A 15,452-nucleotide genomic window follows, 5' to 3' on the forward strand; every position below is an offset into this window, starting at 1 on the left:
TCCTGCTCCTGTCATTTGCTGACGTGACCAGAACAGGGCACATGAACACGGGTGCCCCACAGAGTGCCATGCCACTGTCGCCCCAGGAAAGGGACTGTCCCCACACCTAGCCTGGCCAGCTCAGCCTGCCTGCTTCCCTCGAACCTGGCTGGCAGCCTGTACCCAGCCCCAAGTCCTACTCACTGGGAGTCCCCCTCTCCTTGCCCCACCCTGTCACCCATGGTAGCCTCATGGTGGACACTGCTGCTCTCTGTCCACTGACCAGTGCCCCTTCCGTTCAGGCCCGGAGTTGCCCTGGTGCAAGGGGGAGCCTGTGGCCTGGGATCTGCCCCCGCCTTCCGCCCCTTGCCGCATGCCTGTCCAGTGCTGGATGCCATTCTTCCACTCCACCTCCATTTACTCTCCAGGTGGGGCTGAGGGATGGGGCGGGGGCCCTTCCTCCCAGAAGACACCTGTGCAGGCTAGCCCTGCCCCCCACAGCAGTGCTGCAAACTTCGGCGGCAGGATGGCGTCAGGCACGCCGGAGCTGGAGAGGGCACAGCAGCCCATGCCAAGTGGCGGGCAGTGAGCCATGAATTATTCAGAGACACCCGACACCTGCCTCAGGAGTGGGCTGAGAGTGATCTGTGGGGAGACCCACAGCAGGCCACCCTGTCCAGGGAGGCCACCGTTGAGGCCTTCTGCCGCTGTCCCTTGGCTGGCACAGGGCCAGAGTCGGGCGCAGAGGGAGAGGGGCTGGTCAGGCTGGTCAGTCAGGCTTGGGGAGAATTTGTTTCAGTGGCTCTCGTGAGTGCAAGGAGGGGACGGCCACCCCAGGGAGCTGGGCCAGGGCTGGTGCCAGGAACGCCCGGGTTGTGGAGGCCAGGGGACACTGGCTTGCGCATCTCTCCACAGACGCACCTGGCACCAGAGGCCTGGAGCCAGTAATGAATGGCACCAGGCCCCAAGTCCTGTGATGGGGCAGGTGCACCAGACAGAGAGGTAGACAGCCTTGAACACGCACGGGTCCCTGGTCATCTGGGCCTGGGGCAGCAGCTGTCCACCTGTCAGGGTGAGGCTCAGCAGGGGGCTGGGGATTCAGAGAAGGGTCTATGGGAAGGGGAACCCTAGGGAGGAGACGAGGTCCCTCCAGGACCCCCAGTGGTCCGGGGGAGCAGTTAGGACCGGTCCTGCAGGCTGAGTGGAGGCAGGGAGGGCTAGCAGTGGTCACGCAAAGCCCGTGTTGGGGGGAGGACTGTGGGGTCCCAGCACACTGGCCCTCCCGGAGGATGCTTTGGGAGGCTCTGCGGTCCTGGGAGCTGAGGGAGAACGCGCAGTGGCAAGTCCGGTGCTCCCCATCCCTTCCCCCTCTCTCCTCCGTCCCTACCGCCCCCTGGAGGGCAGAGCTCCGGGAGCGCGCCTTCAGCGCCCCAGCACAGCCCCGCGCGTCTCCTGGCTGCCGGTCGCCCCCGCCTCCTTCCAGCGGCTTTTCTCTCGCTGTTTTTGGAAGTGGCGGGCGCCCTGCCCTCCCGCTGAGCCTTCGGCACCACCGACTGTGTGGGGCGGGGAGGGGGCGGGACCGAGCCTGGGCCGGGTGGCCGAGCCCGCCAGGAATCCAGCTCCGATCCCGCCTCGCGGCCGTTGCTACAGAAACCAAGCAACAAAGGGAAGCGGAGAACGCGGCAGGGTGGGGGTAGGGTCCTCCCGGGGGGAGCCTGGGCGCCAGAGCCTGGAGTGGCGGGCGGGTCCGCCCTCGGGGCATTCGTTTGTGTGTCCAGGGGCCGCCCTTCCGGGCCGAGGCCCGGCTGGCCAGGACTCCCCCCAGCCGAAGGGGCCGCGCACTCCCCGCCCCGCCGCCCCGACGTTGCCATGGAAACAGGCAAGGCGCGGGCGCGCCACAGCAGAGGCCACCTCCCGCGCGAGACCGAGGGGCGCCAGGCAGGTCCGGCTGTCCCCCGCCCGCCGGACAGGTGCGCCCCCGCCCGGGCGGCTCCCCCACTCCCGGCTGCGGCACCCGGGGGACGGGATCTCGACGCCCCGCCCCGGTCGCGAAACCAATGGGCTCTCGGACAGCCGGGTGGGCGGGGCGGGCGCGGCGGCGGCGGCGACGCGGAGACGGGCGCGGGCGGAGGGCGCGAGCCGACAGGGCGCACCGACCATGGCCTCCAAGTGCCCCAAGTGCGACAAGACCGTGTACTTCGGTGAGTCCCCCGACTCGGCCAGTGCCCCGCCGCCCTTCGCAGTCAGACCCCAGCGGCAGACTCGCGCGCCTAGCGCTATCCCGCGTGCGCCCGGCCGCCGCCCCGGGATGCGCGGCCCCGACCCGCCTCGCCGCGCTGCCCACGCGGGCGCAGCGCGAGCGGCCACGCCCGAGCTCCGAAGCGGCCGGCGGGGCCTGGGCGGGAGCGTGCGACCCCCCGGGATGAGGCCGGGGCGCGGGAGCGTCGCGGTCCTCCGGGCGGTGCCGAGCGAGGCGGGGTGGGGCGGGGCCGCACGCTCCCGAATTTCTCGGCCCTTCTCCGTGGACACGTGGCCGGTCCGGCGTGTCGCCAAGCTGTGACCCCCCAACTCGCACCGCAACCTCTGGCCATGCGGGGCTGCGCCAGCTCTGGGCTGTCTGGACTCAATCCACGCGGGGGCGACCTTGGCCTCCACCTCCCGCGTGTCCCAACGCGCTTCCTTCCTCAGCGCCAGTTCCCTCAGGACTTTCCCACGGGTGGGGCGCGGTGGCAAGCGGGTCTCCTTGAGCACGAGCGGACACTAAAGTCCAGGTGGCCAGGCCCCCTGCCTCCTCAAGGTCAGAACAGCCAGGGACAGGGGGGAGCGCAGGATGGGAGGGGGCCTGTTTCTGTCAGGCTGCCGCCCCTCCCCCCCAGGCGGCACCTCCTGGCGCTCGCTCACCCGTTGACTGGCTTGCTCACTCCTCCCTCCTCCTGGCTGATCCTGACTTTGCCAGGGCTTCAGAGTCGCTGCCCACCTACCACCCCGCCAACACCCATACAGAGGGAAGACTTGATGCCAGAAGCCAGGATAGCCGGAGGGTGGGGACAGGCAGGGCGCCGCTCCCTGGTCATCCTGGGGCAGCGATCAGGGTCCTGGATGGGGACGAGCCAAGGTGAAGGAAACTACTTGGCTTCCTGGCTGACAGGCCAACGAGGCGGCTGACGGTTGTTTGCTGTTCCCAGAGCGGAGGGACCGGATTTGGCCTGGAGTGCTTCTGGCCTGGCCGGGAGCCGAGGGGCTTCCGGCTGCCGCCCTGGGAGCCCTCCCTGCCCTCTGTCCCCATCCCAGCGAGGGCTCCTGCCTGTCAGGCTCAGGGTGGGGGACAGTCCCGGGGTCTTGCTGCTAGCCCTACTACCCACGACTTTGTCCCCAGCCAGGCTAGCTCGGGACCCTCTGTCTGGGTGGACAGTCCTATGAACAATTTAGAAAAGGGCTTCTGCCAGCTCGGGTGGCATGGGCTCCCAGCAGAAAACACAGGCAGCTCAGACCCGCTGTTTCCTGTCTGTCCTGGCCCAGAGGCACTGCTGGGGGGAGGGGGCTGGGATCCTGCCCACCCAACCCCCACCCCCGTCCAGGCTGCAGCCCGCGTCCCCGGCTCCAGCGGCCAACACCCCTGAGTGTAAGCAGAGTAGAACCCCCAGAGGACCTCAGGATACCATGCCTTTGTGCCCCAGCAATGGTGTAGCTGGGTGGGGTGGTGGTTCCCTTCCGAGCCATTAGACCCAGTGAATTCTGTCTTCCCAACCTGCCCAGTGGGTCTGAGGGCCATTCCCGTGAGTGGCCACGTCTCGCAGCTGGCGGTGCAGCTTTGTTCTGGCCGCCCTGAGTGGCGGCTGCTATGGCCGCCACTGGCCAGCGGCACTGGGAGAGGATACGGCTGGCGTGGGGTCCGGTCACCTTGGGTTCAGCCAGCCCCGGCCTGCCCCAGCAGGGACCTGGGAAGGGCCGGAAGAGTGGCTGGTCCTCGGCTTCTTCGGCTTCTTCTCGGGGCTCTGCCAGACTCCACCCTGCCTCCTCCCAGCCCACTGGCTAGGTCCCTTCCCGGAATTCCTGCTGGGCTCTGGCCTTTCTTCCTGTGGTGTGGCCCTGGGGAGGCCCCCTCCACTTCCGTCCATTGGAAGGTGGCGTAGGCCATGGGGGGATGGGGAGGGCACTGGACCCGACCCTCAGCAGCTGGTCCCAGACCTTGGGTGCCGGAGCGGCAGCTGGAGGCAGGGGGGTGGGACTCTCAGGGCCAAGTGTAGACAGGCAGGCGTCCTGACCCTTGAGGGTCCCACGGGGGGTGGGGGTGGGGACTGGTCTCCCCTCACGGGGTCTGGGCACCCCCTCAGCAGAGGGGCTCTGCCGACTCTTTTGAGGCCTGCCTGGGAGACTTGTGTGAGGGACGGAATTGAGGCAGGTGTGAAACTGAGCTGGGACTCCATACCAGATGCCTGCTTCAGGTTGCAGCCCCGGGGCAGTGAGGGTGCCAGAACCCCAGGGACAGCGGGGCCCCTGATGTCCCCTCCTGCCCGCCCCAGGGCAGTGAGGGTGCCGGAGACCCTGGGGGACAGTGGGGCCCCTGACATCCCCTCCTGCCCGCAGCTGAGAAGGTGAGCTCCCTGGGCAAGGACTGGCACAAGTTTTGCCTCAAGTGTGAGCGCTGTGGCAAGACGCTGACTCCGGGGGGCCACGCCGAGGTGAGCCCCACTCTTGGGCTGTGATAGGGGGCTCGGGGCTCTCCCCACCTTGGGGGGCGGGGTCCAGGGAGCCTCTGCGCGGCCCTCACCCCTCGCCCTCACCCTCTGCCTAGCATGATGGGAAGCCGTTTTGCCACAAGCCTTGCTATGCCACACTGTTCGGACCCAAAGGTGAGGCCCGGGGGGCCCCAGGGGGCAGGGCCCATAGGAGGCCTGGGGCCGTGGGTTCCCCTGCTCCCTTTTTTCCATGCTCTTCCCAGAAAGCTGTCCCCAGCCATGTGCGCCCCCCGGGGCTAGGGTCCCGACCCGGCAGAATGGACGGTGGAGGGCCTGTTTTGGAGACGTCCAGTGGGGTGTGAGGGCCAGGGGGTGGACGCTGAGGCCACTGGCCGCAGCCACCCACCCTGCAGCGCCTGCCACCGCACAGGGGTGAACATCGGAGGTGCTGGCTCCTACATCTATGAGAAGCCCTCTGCAGAGGGACCGCAGGTCACTGGCCCCATCGAGGTCCCCGCAGCCCGAGCAGAGGAGCGCAAGGCGAGTGGCCCCCCAAAGGGGCCCAGCAAAGGTGCGCTGGGCTCTGGGTCTGGGGGGAGGCGCGGGAGCGGCCCAGCCCCCCTGACCCCTCTCCACGCCTCGCCCCAGCCTCTAGCGTCACTACGTTCACCGGCGAACCCAACATGTGCCCTCGCTGCAACAAGAGGGTCTACTTTGGTGAGTGACCACACCCAGCCCCAACCTGAGGGAGGTCTCCGCTGTGGCCTCCGCCTGACCATCTCCCCCATTTCCCAGCTGAGAAGGTGACGTCCCTCGGCAAAGACTGGCACAGGCCGTGCCTGCGCTGTGAGCGCTGCGGAAAGACGCTGACTCCAGGCGGGCACGCGGAGGTGAGGGGCGCAGGGGCGGGGCCCAGGCTTGCCCCGAGGGGCGGCGCGGCTGCCCCCTGGTGGCCAGAACGCAGCCTCGCAGGCGCGCGGACGCTGGGTGGCCCCCAAGCAAGTGGACTGGTCTTGGGCCTGGGAGCTCCAGGGCTCCCAGGGAGTGGGCAGGTGGAGGACAGAGAGGAGGCCACCTAGGGAGTGGGGAAACAGTCTGGACCCCCGCCTCACCCCAGTCCTTCCCCCAGCACGATGGCCAGCCCTACTGCCACAAGCCCTGCTACGGAATACTCTTCGGACCCCGGGGTAAGTGTGTCCTGACTTGGGGAGGCGCTGCCCCCTCCCCCCGCCGCCCCTCCCCACCACCCTGGCTGCCTCTGTCCGCAGGAGTGAACACTGGAGCCGTGGGCAGCTACATCTACGACAGGGACCCTGAGGGCAAAGTCCAGCCCTAGGCCCACAGCCCCGCCCAGGGGGCACGGCCCCTGGCTGGGGGCCCCACTGCCTGTCTCTTGGGGGGATATGCCCGGCTACCCAGCCCCGTCCCAGCACATCCTGCCCCCCAGTCCGGGGCCCCCACCAGGCGGCGTGGGGAGGAAGCCGCCTGGGCCGGCTCCGGACCGGCCTGCCCGTCCCCACGTCCGGCTGTCCCCCCTTGCGTTCCAGCACCTGCTGCCCCTTTCGTACCCTTGCGGCTCTGTGCCCGTGTGTCTCGTGGCCCCATGTGTCCCCGTCTGTGTATCTCCAGGGCCCTGGGCGGATCACTCTGAGGTGGCCATCAGCTCTCCCCTCCTGCTGCCCCGCCCCTGCCCCACAGTGTTATTTATCTCCCTTTGCCACTGTGGCCACAGCCACACACCTCACAGTGTCCCTGGACAGGGCACCCTGCCAGGGCCCTCTGCTGTCTCCCACACTGCCTTGCAAGTGCCCACCTGCCACCCTCACGTGGTTCACACTGTCGAGATTTTTGCTGTTAATAAAAGGTTTGAGGATTGCAGGACCCGGCACTGTGTCTCTGGTTGGGGGATGGACATGAGTCCAGGACCGGATCCCTTTGTCCCACCCACAAGTGCTCCACACGCCTGGGCTCAGCTCCACGTGGGGCAGGTCCTGTTCCCAAGGTTGCTGGTGGTGGGAGGGAGGCTTTGTTTCGGGCTGTGGTGCCAGCGCAGGGCGGGTGGGCAGCTGAGAGGGGCCAAGGCGGTGGAGGCGGGATGCACCCTGGGGGCGGGGTCTGGGTGGGGGAGGAGCTCGTGTTACGCTGAGCTCACCGCCGGGAGCGATGGCACTGAGCCTGACCCCTGGACATGCTGACGCTGGTGTTAGAGCCATGAGATGCCTGGGTCCTCCGGAGACCCAGAGGTGGGAGGGGGGGCCGGGGGTCAGCCATGGGAAGGTGGCAGAGGGCATGTCACGCGGAGGGAGAGATGACGGGTGACCGGAGGAAGGGCTCTCGGCAAGGTGGGGACTGCTTCAGCCCAGGACTGAGCCTGCAAGTCCAGGTTTGGATGGGGAAGGGTGCGGTCAGGCCGACACCCCACACACACTGCCTGGGCTGCGGCTCCGGCGACGTGGAGGCCTTTGCCGTCGGTCAGCCTCAGCACTAGCGGCGGCCTGAGGGCAAGGGCTTGAGTGCCCCTTGACTGGGCGCTACTGCTCAGCCGGCGTCCCCGAGGCTGCGTTTGCAGTGATACCAACGTCGCTTGCGGCCTCTCCGGACCGCGCAGGCTCTGCCCTTTCCACCTGAACCCCTCGGGATCTCCTGGGAGCCCCCTCCTCGCGGTCCTCCTTCGCTTTACTTGCTGCTTCCGGGCAGCCCGCCAGAGGGCGCGCGCCGCCTCCGCTCAGCGCCCTGGCTGAGGGCGCGCAGACCTCCCCAGCGCGTCCCCAGCACCAGGCCCGCTGATGCCTGCCCTCCCTGGTGCCAAGGGCCTCCGGGCCTGGTCACCTCTGGGCCCAGGTCCCCAGCCCCATAGGCGGCCAGCTCCTCGTGTGTCCCACATCCCAGACTTTGACACAGGCCCCTCCCGGCCCACGCTCCAGCCCGCAGGCTCACACCGCTGAACCTAATGCCAAGTCCTTTGTCCGAGGAGCAGCCATCCGTGTCCCTGGGGGGTGGGTGGAGCGAGCGGCTCCGTGTCCCGCAATGCCAGGCGCCCTAAGTCTCCAGGCTGGCCCTAGGAATGCAGCCAGAACGTGAAGGGCAGGCTGGCCTGCATGGGGGTACCCTAGGAACCCCCAGTTCCCCACCCAGACCGAGTACTGCGCCGGCGGGGCACCCGGCGCGCGCTCGGAGGAGGGGTTGGGACGGCTCCCCTCCTCGTCCCCACCTCCCGTCAGGCGGAGGCTCCGGGTTGAGAGGTCGCTCCGAGAGAACTCAGTTGCGGCCCTCGCGGCGGGCTCAGGGTGTCGGATGGGAAATTCCTGTCCTCTGGGGGGGTGGGTGCTGCAGAGGGCAGCAGCCTGGGCCCCTCCCTCGGGAGCCTCCAGTGGAAACTATGTGGGGAGGAGACGAGGTGGGCGGTGCGCCCGTCCCTGAAGCCGGGGAGGGGCGGGGCCTGTTTGAGTGGCAGGCCCCGCCCGGCCCGGCGTGGGCGCGAGGTGCCGCGGTCTCCTGCACCGAGGATCGGCTCGGCTGTGCCTGGACGTAGAGCGCCCCCACCCTGAGTCTGGCCCGGGAAGGCGCGCCCCATTTCCTGCGGGCGGACGCGCCGCTGTTTGTTTCCAAGGGACTGTCATGGAAACCGGGGCGGTGCCGCTACCGTCGGTCTCCGCGCAGCGTCCCTGGGAGCGTGGGTGGGGGCCGCGGTGTCCCCTGTGTTCCTGGGGTTTCCTCGGTGGCACCAGCTCCAGGAAGTCCCCCCACAAGCTAGGTGTTTTCTCGGGCTCCCGCAGCCCTAGACGTACCCGCAAGATGCACAGGGGGGAGAATGGGCGGCTGTGGCCTGGGTGCGCCCCGCGTCCCTGCCCGGCCTCCACTAGCACCCCTCCAATTCGTGCCCAGCCAGTGAGGCGGGCCTGAAATGCCTTCTGACCACTTCGCTGCTCCCCAGAACACCAGGGCCGCCCACAGCACCGGGGCCTCCTCCACCGTCCTGCTTCCCAGCCGCGCCGCACCTGCCACCGGCCCAGTCTTCCTAGGACTCCTGCACCAGGCCCCTCCAGGCACCGCTCGCCTCCCGCCTCTGACCTCAACCTCCGGCCAGGCATTTGTGTAGGGCCCGCTGTGTCTGCAGCTCCCACCACCCCAAAATCCCTGAAGCCTATGTTGAAGGCCCCCCACAGACTTCACCTAGCTCAGACTGGCCTGAGCTTCTTTAGAATGGGAGGGGGTGCATAACTTCCTCCTGCCCTGGGTCCAAGCAAGCTCCAGCTTCCTGGCCTTCCTCTGCAGCCTGGGGCTGAGTTCCAGTGACCCTGGTGGCCGGGCCAGCGAGGATGGGGGTGGGGGAACCAGGGCAGCCAGGTGTGGGCAGCACATTTTCCCAGGGCTGGCCGCAGGGGTGGGCTCAGGCCCAGCAGTGGGACTGGCATGGCTGGAATTGTAGGCGGTTTTGCATGGGCTTTGGCTCCAGGAGGTAGAGGTTCCTGGAACCAGGCTCAGCATGGAGCAGGGGGAGGGCAGGGGCACCCCATTTGTGGACCACAGGCAGGGCTGGCTGAGGGAGCACAAGGTCGCATGGGCCCCCCACCCCTGCACCCCTGCGCACACCCCTCCTGCTTCCAGGAGAGGAGGCTATAGCGATTTTTTCATCTGGGTCCAGATCAGTAAGCAGAACCCTTCCCCCCATTCCTTGGGGCCAGGAGGGGCGTTGGACCCAGCAGGCCCACCCTGGGACCAGACCTCGGGGCAGACAGGGGGTCCCTGGAGACAAGCTGCTGAAAATAGGCCCTGGGAATGTCTGAGCGTCCCTGACTCAGCCAAGCCTAGAGGAGGGGGAGGGGCAGGCAGGGCTGGACCCTGAGGGCCCAGCAGTTGTCCTGGGGTGTGCGCTGACCACAGCTAGGGCACCTATGTGCTAGAGCCCAGGCGACCTTCAGCCTTAGGCAGGGACAGTTTAAACCTGGCCACACCCCTGGCTCATCTCCAGTGAAGAGACCTGGAGGCCGGTGGGGCACTGGGCGTGGGCTTCAGGGGAGAGGCCAGAGGCACATGCCAGCCCGCAGAGGGAGGCCCTGCATGGCCTGCCCAGCTCTGCAGAGCAGAACTTTCCTGGGGGGCGGGGGGCTGACCCTTGCTGGTAGACTCCTCAAAGGTCACTGGGGCCCAGCGCCGCGGGTACACGCAGCCTGGGTCCTGCCTGGTTCCCTTCTTCATCCCCAGCTGAGCCTGGTTGGAGCACAAGCAGGCGAGGGTGCACACTATGCAGAGGGAGGTGGCCTTGGGGGTACGGCCAGAACCCTGCAGTGGCCTCCCCCAGGTCTCGGGGGCCCGGGGTGTCCTTACGTGGTCTTGGCACAGGGCAGGATGTTCTGGGCACAGAAGCAGCCTGGGGCAAGTGGCTGGGTTGCTTTGCTTCCTGTCCTGGCCACTCTGTCCCTCCTGCTCCAGGTCCCTGCGCCTGCCGGCTGGTGCCAGGAGGGAGAAGCGCACAGGGCCGCAGTGCTGGCAGCTCTGCGGAGCAAGCTTGGGGGGCTGCACCTTGGGGGGGCGAGGGGGTTTAGTGTGTCCCTGTTCATGCAGCAGTGCTAACAGCACCCCAGCCCAGAAGGCTGGGGTCAGCAGGGGAGGGCCCGACGTCATGTCGAGCTGGCAAGAGCTAGACCAGGCACCTCGTGGAGTCCAGGTCTTGAGGGGGGCATGCTGTCAGGCCCAAGGCTCAGGTGGGGCGCCTGGACACATGCTCTGGGGGAGGAGGCAGGAGCTGGGGGGCTGCAGCTGGTGAGGGATCTGTACCCCCCGGGGGCAGGCGGGATGGGTGGGGAGCTGGGGGAGTGGAAGAGTGTGTCTGCCTCGGAGTGGAGTGTCTGGAAAAACCGAACGTGTGCCAGCCAGAGGGCGAGGCCCGTGGCCCCCCTTGACACCCCCCATGACCATGGCAACAGGCAATAACAGTGGGGAAGGAAGGGACTCATCTCGTGGTTTCAGGGGGGCTCCCCCTCACAGGGCGGGGTTGGGTTTGCGGTGTGGGGGAGGGCGGGTGGAGGGGAGGACAAACCTGGCCCCCTGCCCCACCTGCCCCAGACGGCGTGGGCAGGACATGGGAAGCGGCTGCTCAGAGAGGGCTGTGCGCACAGCCACAGAGAGACCTGGGTGGCTGCCCCCACACGCGGGTACGCCCCAGGCGTGGGGACACACACACGAGTGTCTCCAGGCACCCCGTCACTCGCTGACCCCCTTGGAGGCCTCTGCCCAGCATGCCCATACAGGGTGCCCTTCCCAGGGAACCACAGTGACGTGTGTGGCCCTGTGACAGACACCCCAGCTCCCCAGCCCTCCCAGGCCCTGCCGCCCCTCCCCTCCTGCCCGGTGTCCTCCCCCCTCGCCTCTCCCACTATCTCCCCATCTGAGCCAGGAGATGAGGTCAGGACCCGCCCTGCCTGCCTTCGGCCCCAGCACCAGGCACAGCCCAGGGAGACACCGAGGACGTCAGGCTGGTGGCCTTAGCTCCAGAAGCCACAGCGAGGTGCCCACGTGCTGGGCAGAGAGGATGGCGGCCCAGAGTTGACCGTGGGTGTTGAGGCTTCAGGGCCGGAGCAGGCGGTGTGGGTGGGGATAGACTGGGGGCTCCACCAGTGCAGGCCATGCACCCCTCTCCTGAGGGGGCTGGGAAGCCAGTCACCAAGGGGTCTCGGGCCCTGGGCAGAACTGTGGCCTCAGAAAGGGGGTCAGAGGGAGGAGAGTGACTGGACAGAGGTGTGGGGAGCAGGACGCAGGGCCGTGGGGTCCAGTGTGGCACTCTCAGCAGGAGGAGACTCTGGCATGTGGCCTCTGTCACCCCTGAACCCTGGAGCTCCCACCCTCATCCCCGGTGGGCCTCCTGGGGGAGGCAGAGTGCAGGTCCGCAGGGTGTCGGGGCGCAGGCACCCATGGCTTCACACGTGTCTCCTGGTGCCAGGCCGTGGGGATTGAGGGCGGATGGGTGGGCTTCCGGGAGGGCGAGGAGGGGTCGCTGGGTGCTGTCAGGGCTGAATGTCCGAGCAGGGTGGCCTGGAGCTCCTGTGGGAGGGTGGGCTCCAGCATGCCATGGGGACGGGGACGGACAGGCCCAGGGGCGATGTGTTTTTGAAATGGGCGTGTTGAGGGTAGACGAGGACACCGTGATGGTGATGGCCGAAGGGAGGGACCGTGGACAGAAGGAGGAGAAGCCCCGGGCTGTGGGCTGCGGGGGAGGGGGCGAGGGCTGGCGCTTCCGTGCTGACGCGGGTGTGGTGTGGGGCCTGGGGAGCAGGGAGCTGAAGGGCCCACACAGACAGGCCTTTCCCCCAGCAGCGGGAGGGGGCCTGGACGGCAGTGACGGGAGAGGGGAAGGTTCGGCCACACACGCTACAGGGCAGAGATCTCCCAAGGGGCCTGTCTCTCCCGCCTGCCCCCCCTCCCAGGGGTGCGGGGGTGGGGGCCGGCCTCTCCCCTGGGCCGCAGCCAGAGTCAGCGCGCGGGCCCACCCGGCTCCGCGGCGGGTGGGAGGCACGGTCTCTGCCTGGCACTGGGAGGCGCCGGCCAGCCCGGCTTGGATGGCCGGCTGCTGGAGGCCTCCCGGGCCCTGGCGCCCCACCATCCCCGACAGGACGCCGCGCCGCGCAGGCATCGCTGTCTCCGCGGAGGGCGGGGCGCCCCGTCTGGTCTTCCGAATTCCCCGGGGACGTTCCCACTTCGGTCCGGAGGATTTCCCAGGACCAGCAGGCCGGGAAGCCCCGCGAGGGCGGGGCGGGCCCCGCGGTAGTTCTTGGGGGGCTGCCAGGCTGAGACCCCCTGGCAGGTGTCTCCAGCCCCCTACCGGGAGAGCGTGGTTGTAACGCGCGCGGGGGGCGGGGCGGGGTCAAGGGGCGCGCGCGAAGCTCTCCCGCTGTTTTCATCTGCATTTCGGAGGGGAACCGGGCTTCTCCCCGCTCCAGAGAATCTCCAGGGGCTTGAGCAGGTGCTAGGGGCCAGGGACCGGGGGTGGGGTGCGCCGTCCTGCTCCTGCGGAGCCTCCTACACAGATTCTGGACCCTGGGCGAGAGGCAGGGCTGGAGCCTCCTGAGCAGCCCCACCCTTCAGTGAGTCCCCTGGGGTCCCGCGCGCCCCCACCCCCCGACCTCTCCAGCCTCTCCTCGGTGGTTGGCTCGGCCCAGCGGCTGCTTAGAGGCGGGGGTGGACCAGATGACCTTTCCCAGCTTCCTGGTCTGCAGCCAAGGTTTCGGGGTCCAAGTCCCGGAATGAGGGGGCGGGGCGTGAGGGGCGGGTCTCAAAGGGGCGGTGTCCCCGGGTCCCTGAAAGGCGCGCACCAGGCGGGACCCACGCAGTCCAGCTCTTCTGTCTCCTGCAGCCTAGCCACCCTCATCGGACCCGCTGCCGCCATGCCCAAGTGCCCCAAGTGCGACAAGGAGGTGTACTTCGGTAAGCTCCCCCCGGCCCCACCCCCTCGGCCGAACCGCGGTACACCGCGCCACCCACGCGGAAGCGAGGACCCGGGGCTGCTGGGCCGGGGCCGCTCAGGGGCGGGGGCTCCGGGGCACCCTGAGCAGACATCTCAGCCCTGCCTGTGGCCACCTGGGTATGCAGGTCGGGACCCCTGCGTGGGGTGCCTCTGCCTGTCTCTGGGTCTTCCCGTGTTTGGGTTCTGCTCTCTCCCGCCTCCTCCCGGGCGCGCCCTGGGCGGGGACCCCTTGGGGCAGGAAGAACGCGGGACTCCACCGCTCCTGCCAGAGCTAAGTAAAAACAGAAGGCGAAAACTTGCGCCTGGGGCGCCATCCCTGCACACTCCAGTCCCCAGCGCCACTTGTCTGCCCTGAGCCCCGAGACCCACCCATGGGAGGGGCAGGAGGAAGTGAGAAGTCCCCCGCCCCGGCACCGAGAGGGTGCCCTGCAGGCCGCACCCGGTAACTGACACAGAGGTCAGAGGGCTTGACCCCACAGCAGGGACCTCCTAGCCTTCCAGCCCCTTCCCCTCCAGCCCCACCCGACCCTCAGAACCCTGGCCCAGGGCTTGAGGCCCCTCCCGTTTAGCTGGCTAGATTGGTGGACCACAGAAACTAGAGAAGCCGCTACAGACCAACGGGGTCCAAGGGCCATCTGAGACTTCGGGTGGGCCACCACGCGTGGGAGAGGGAGGCCCTAGGCAGGGGTGGCTGGAGCAGGTGGGCGCGTGAGCAGATGGGTGTGCCCTGTGCCCCCACAGCAGTGTCTCACGGGGGGCCTGTCTGTATCTCTGCAGCCGAGCGGGTGACGTCCCTGGGGAAGGACTGGCATCGGCCTTGCCTGAAGTGTGAGAAGTGTGGGAAGACACTGACCTCGGGGGGCCATGCCGAGGTAAGTAGGGCCTCAGGGGCAGCAGGCGTGTGGCGTTTGGCGGGGACAGACTCTAATGGGCCCTTTCTCTGCAGCACGAAGGCAAGCCCTATTGCAACCACCCCTGCTACTCCGCCATGTTTGGGCCCAAAGGTATGCTCTCCAGCCCGACCTAGCCCCGGACGGACAACCCGGCTCCCTAAGGCCCGACCCAGCCTCCCACGACCCAACCCAGCTCCCCAGGGCTCAACCCAGCCCCCACCCACAGCCAACCCAGCCCCCAACAGCTTGACCCAGCCGCCCATGCCCAACCCAGCCCTACAGCCCCTGACCTGCCCCCTGCTTTCTCTGCAGGCTTTGGGCGGGGTGGAGCTGAGAGTCACACTTTCAAGTAAATCCAGGTACGCCCCCATCCCACACCCCTCCCAGGTGGCCTTCAGGATGGGCCCCCAGTCCTGAGTGAGGCTTGCACTCACCAGAGTCCCTGTCTCTCTTGCAGGCTGTGGAGACCCCACCCCTGGCCTCCCGCCAGACCATTGTCCCTCCGGGCTGATGATTGCTGGCCTTAACCCTGGGTACCTGGGGCTCCCCTGTTATCCAGTGCCCTCAATAAACCCAGTGCTGGGAAGACCTGCCTGTGTGTGCCTGTTGCTGGGGATTGTCAGGGGAGCTGCAGTGGGGGTGCTGACGCCCAGAGTGGAGGGGGCTCTCCTGGGGGCCCAGCAAGGGCTGCAGCCCCCCGCACGGCAAGTGGCCTGGCTGCCCTGGATGGCCCCACGGAGGCTCAGCTCTGCAGCTCCAGACCCACGGGTGTCCCAAGCCCACTGGGCAAGGGGAGGTCTGACGGGTCAGCGGGAGCACAGGGCACGGCAGGGCAGCAGCAGGAAGGCCAGCCGTGCGGTGGTCAGCTGAGCTCACACTGGTTCCGTTTTTGAACTTCAGGGGAGTTGTGGTGGGGAGTCCTTGCCGGTCCTCCCCACTTCCTGCTGCCCCAACACGGTCCCCAGCCCCACCCCATCCCACTAGGCTCGGCCAGCCGTGCTTCTGCGGGGGTGTCCGTCTGGACACCATCGCCCCTTGTTTGTCCCCACCCTGTGCCCAGGGACTCCCAAGTGGCTGGTTGCCAAAAATGGGGCATTTGAGGACTGGCTGTGAAGCGATGGCTGGGAACTTTCTGGAAACTTCTGTGTCAATTCAAGCTGCAGCTGCAGACTCACTGGCCCCCCTCCCCCCTCAGAGCTCTCCCCGTTCGCCCTCCCATCCCACCCCTAGCACTCTGCCCAGGTGGACATGGCCCCTCCCAGGTTGCTGCTGACCTGAGGAACCCAGACAGGTCATCGTAGCTTAGCACATGGCCTGGCCCCTGCGCCAGGACTTTGGAGGCCTTACTGCAGGCCCGAGCTGGACTGGCCGTGGGGGCTGAAAGGCAGTGTGTCGTGTTGGGAGTGTGTGGGTGTGTGTAAGAGGGACTGGGTGATTCAT

The 15,452-nt window shown here is 68.0% G+C and overlaps 2 protein-coding genes across 6 annotated transcripts; both read left to right on the forward strand.

The window, feature by feature from the left end:
* Nucleotides 1-2,040: 2,040 nt before the first annotated feature.
* CRIP2 (cysteine rich protein 2) lies at nucleotides 2,041-6,539 on the forward strand. Of its 3 annotated transcripts, none has more exons than XM_016121513.2 (8): nucleotides 2,041-2,180; nucleotides 4,567-4,661; nucleotides 4,775-4,832; nucleotides 5,089-5,229; nucleotides 5,307-5,375; nucleotides 5,454-5,548; nucleotides 5,788-5,845; nucleotides 5,927-6,539. In XM_016121513.2, the coding sequence occupies exons 1-8, from the start codon at nucleotides 2,138-2,140 to the stop codon at nucleotides 5,992-5,994; spliced, it is 627 nt and encodes a 208-aa protein (XP_015976999.1). In that variant the 5' UTR covers nucleotides 2,041-2,137; the 3' UTR covers nucleotides 5,995-6,539. The 3 variants fall into 3 exon arrangements, with proteins under 3 accessions (XP_015976999.1, XP_036094072.1, XP_036094073.1); XM_036238179.1 differs by lacking the exon at nucleotides 2,041-2,180 and adding an exon at nucleotides 2,545-2,776; XM_036238180.1 differs by lacking the exon at nucleotides 2,041-2,180 and adding an exon at nucleotides 2,828-3,601.
* A 4,688-nt stretch (nucleotides 6,540-11,227) lies between these two features.
* Nucleotides 11,228-14,600, forward strand: CRIP1 (cysteine rich protein 1). Of its 3 annotated transcripts, none has more exons than XM_016121493.2 (5): nucleotides 12,925-13,079; nucleotides 13,897-13,991; nucleotides 14,066-14,123; nucleotides 14,325-14,371; nucleotides 14,470-14,600. In XM_016121493.2, the coding sequence occupies exons 1-4, from the start codon at nucleotides 13,040-13,042 to the stop codon at nucleotides 14,363-14,365; spliced, it is 234 nt and encodes a 77-aa protein (XP_015976979.1). In that variant the 5' UTR covers nucleotides 12,925-13,039; the 3' UTR covers nucleotides 14,366-14,371; nucleotides 14,470-14,600. The 3 variants fall into 3 exon arrangements, 2 of the variants coding, with proteins under 2 accessions (XP_015976979.1, XP_015976978.1); XM_016121492.2 differs by having other exon boundaries at nucleotides 13,009-13,079; nucleotides 14,450-14,600; XR_004956165.1 differs by lacking the exons at nucleotides 14,066-14,123; nucleotides 14,325-14,371; nucleotides 14,470-14,600 and adding an exon at nucleotides 11,228-12,356 and having other exon boundaries at nucleotides 13,009-13,079; nucleotides 13,897-13,923.
* Nucleotides 14,601-15,452: the final 852 nt, after the last annotated feature.

Source organism: Rousettus aegyptiacus, unplaced genomic scaffold (assembly GCF_014176215.1).
Source record: "Rousettus aegyptiacus isolate mRouAeg1 unplaced genomic scaffold, mRouAeg1.p scaffold_m13_p_21, whole genome shotgun sequence".
In the NCBI taxonomy this organism is placed as follows: Eukaryota; Metazoa; Chordata; class Mammalia; order Chiroptera; family Pteropodidae; genus Rousettus; species Rousettus aegyptiacus.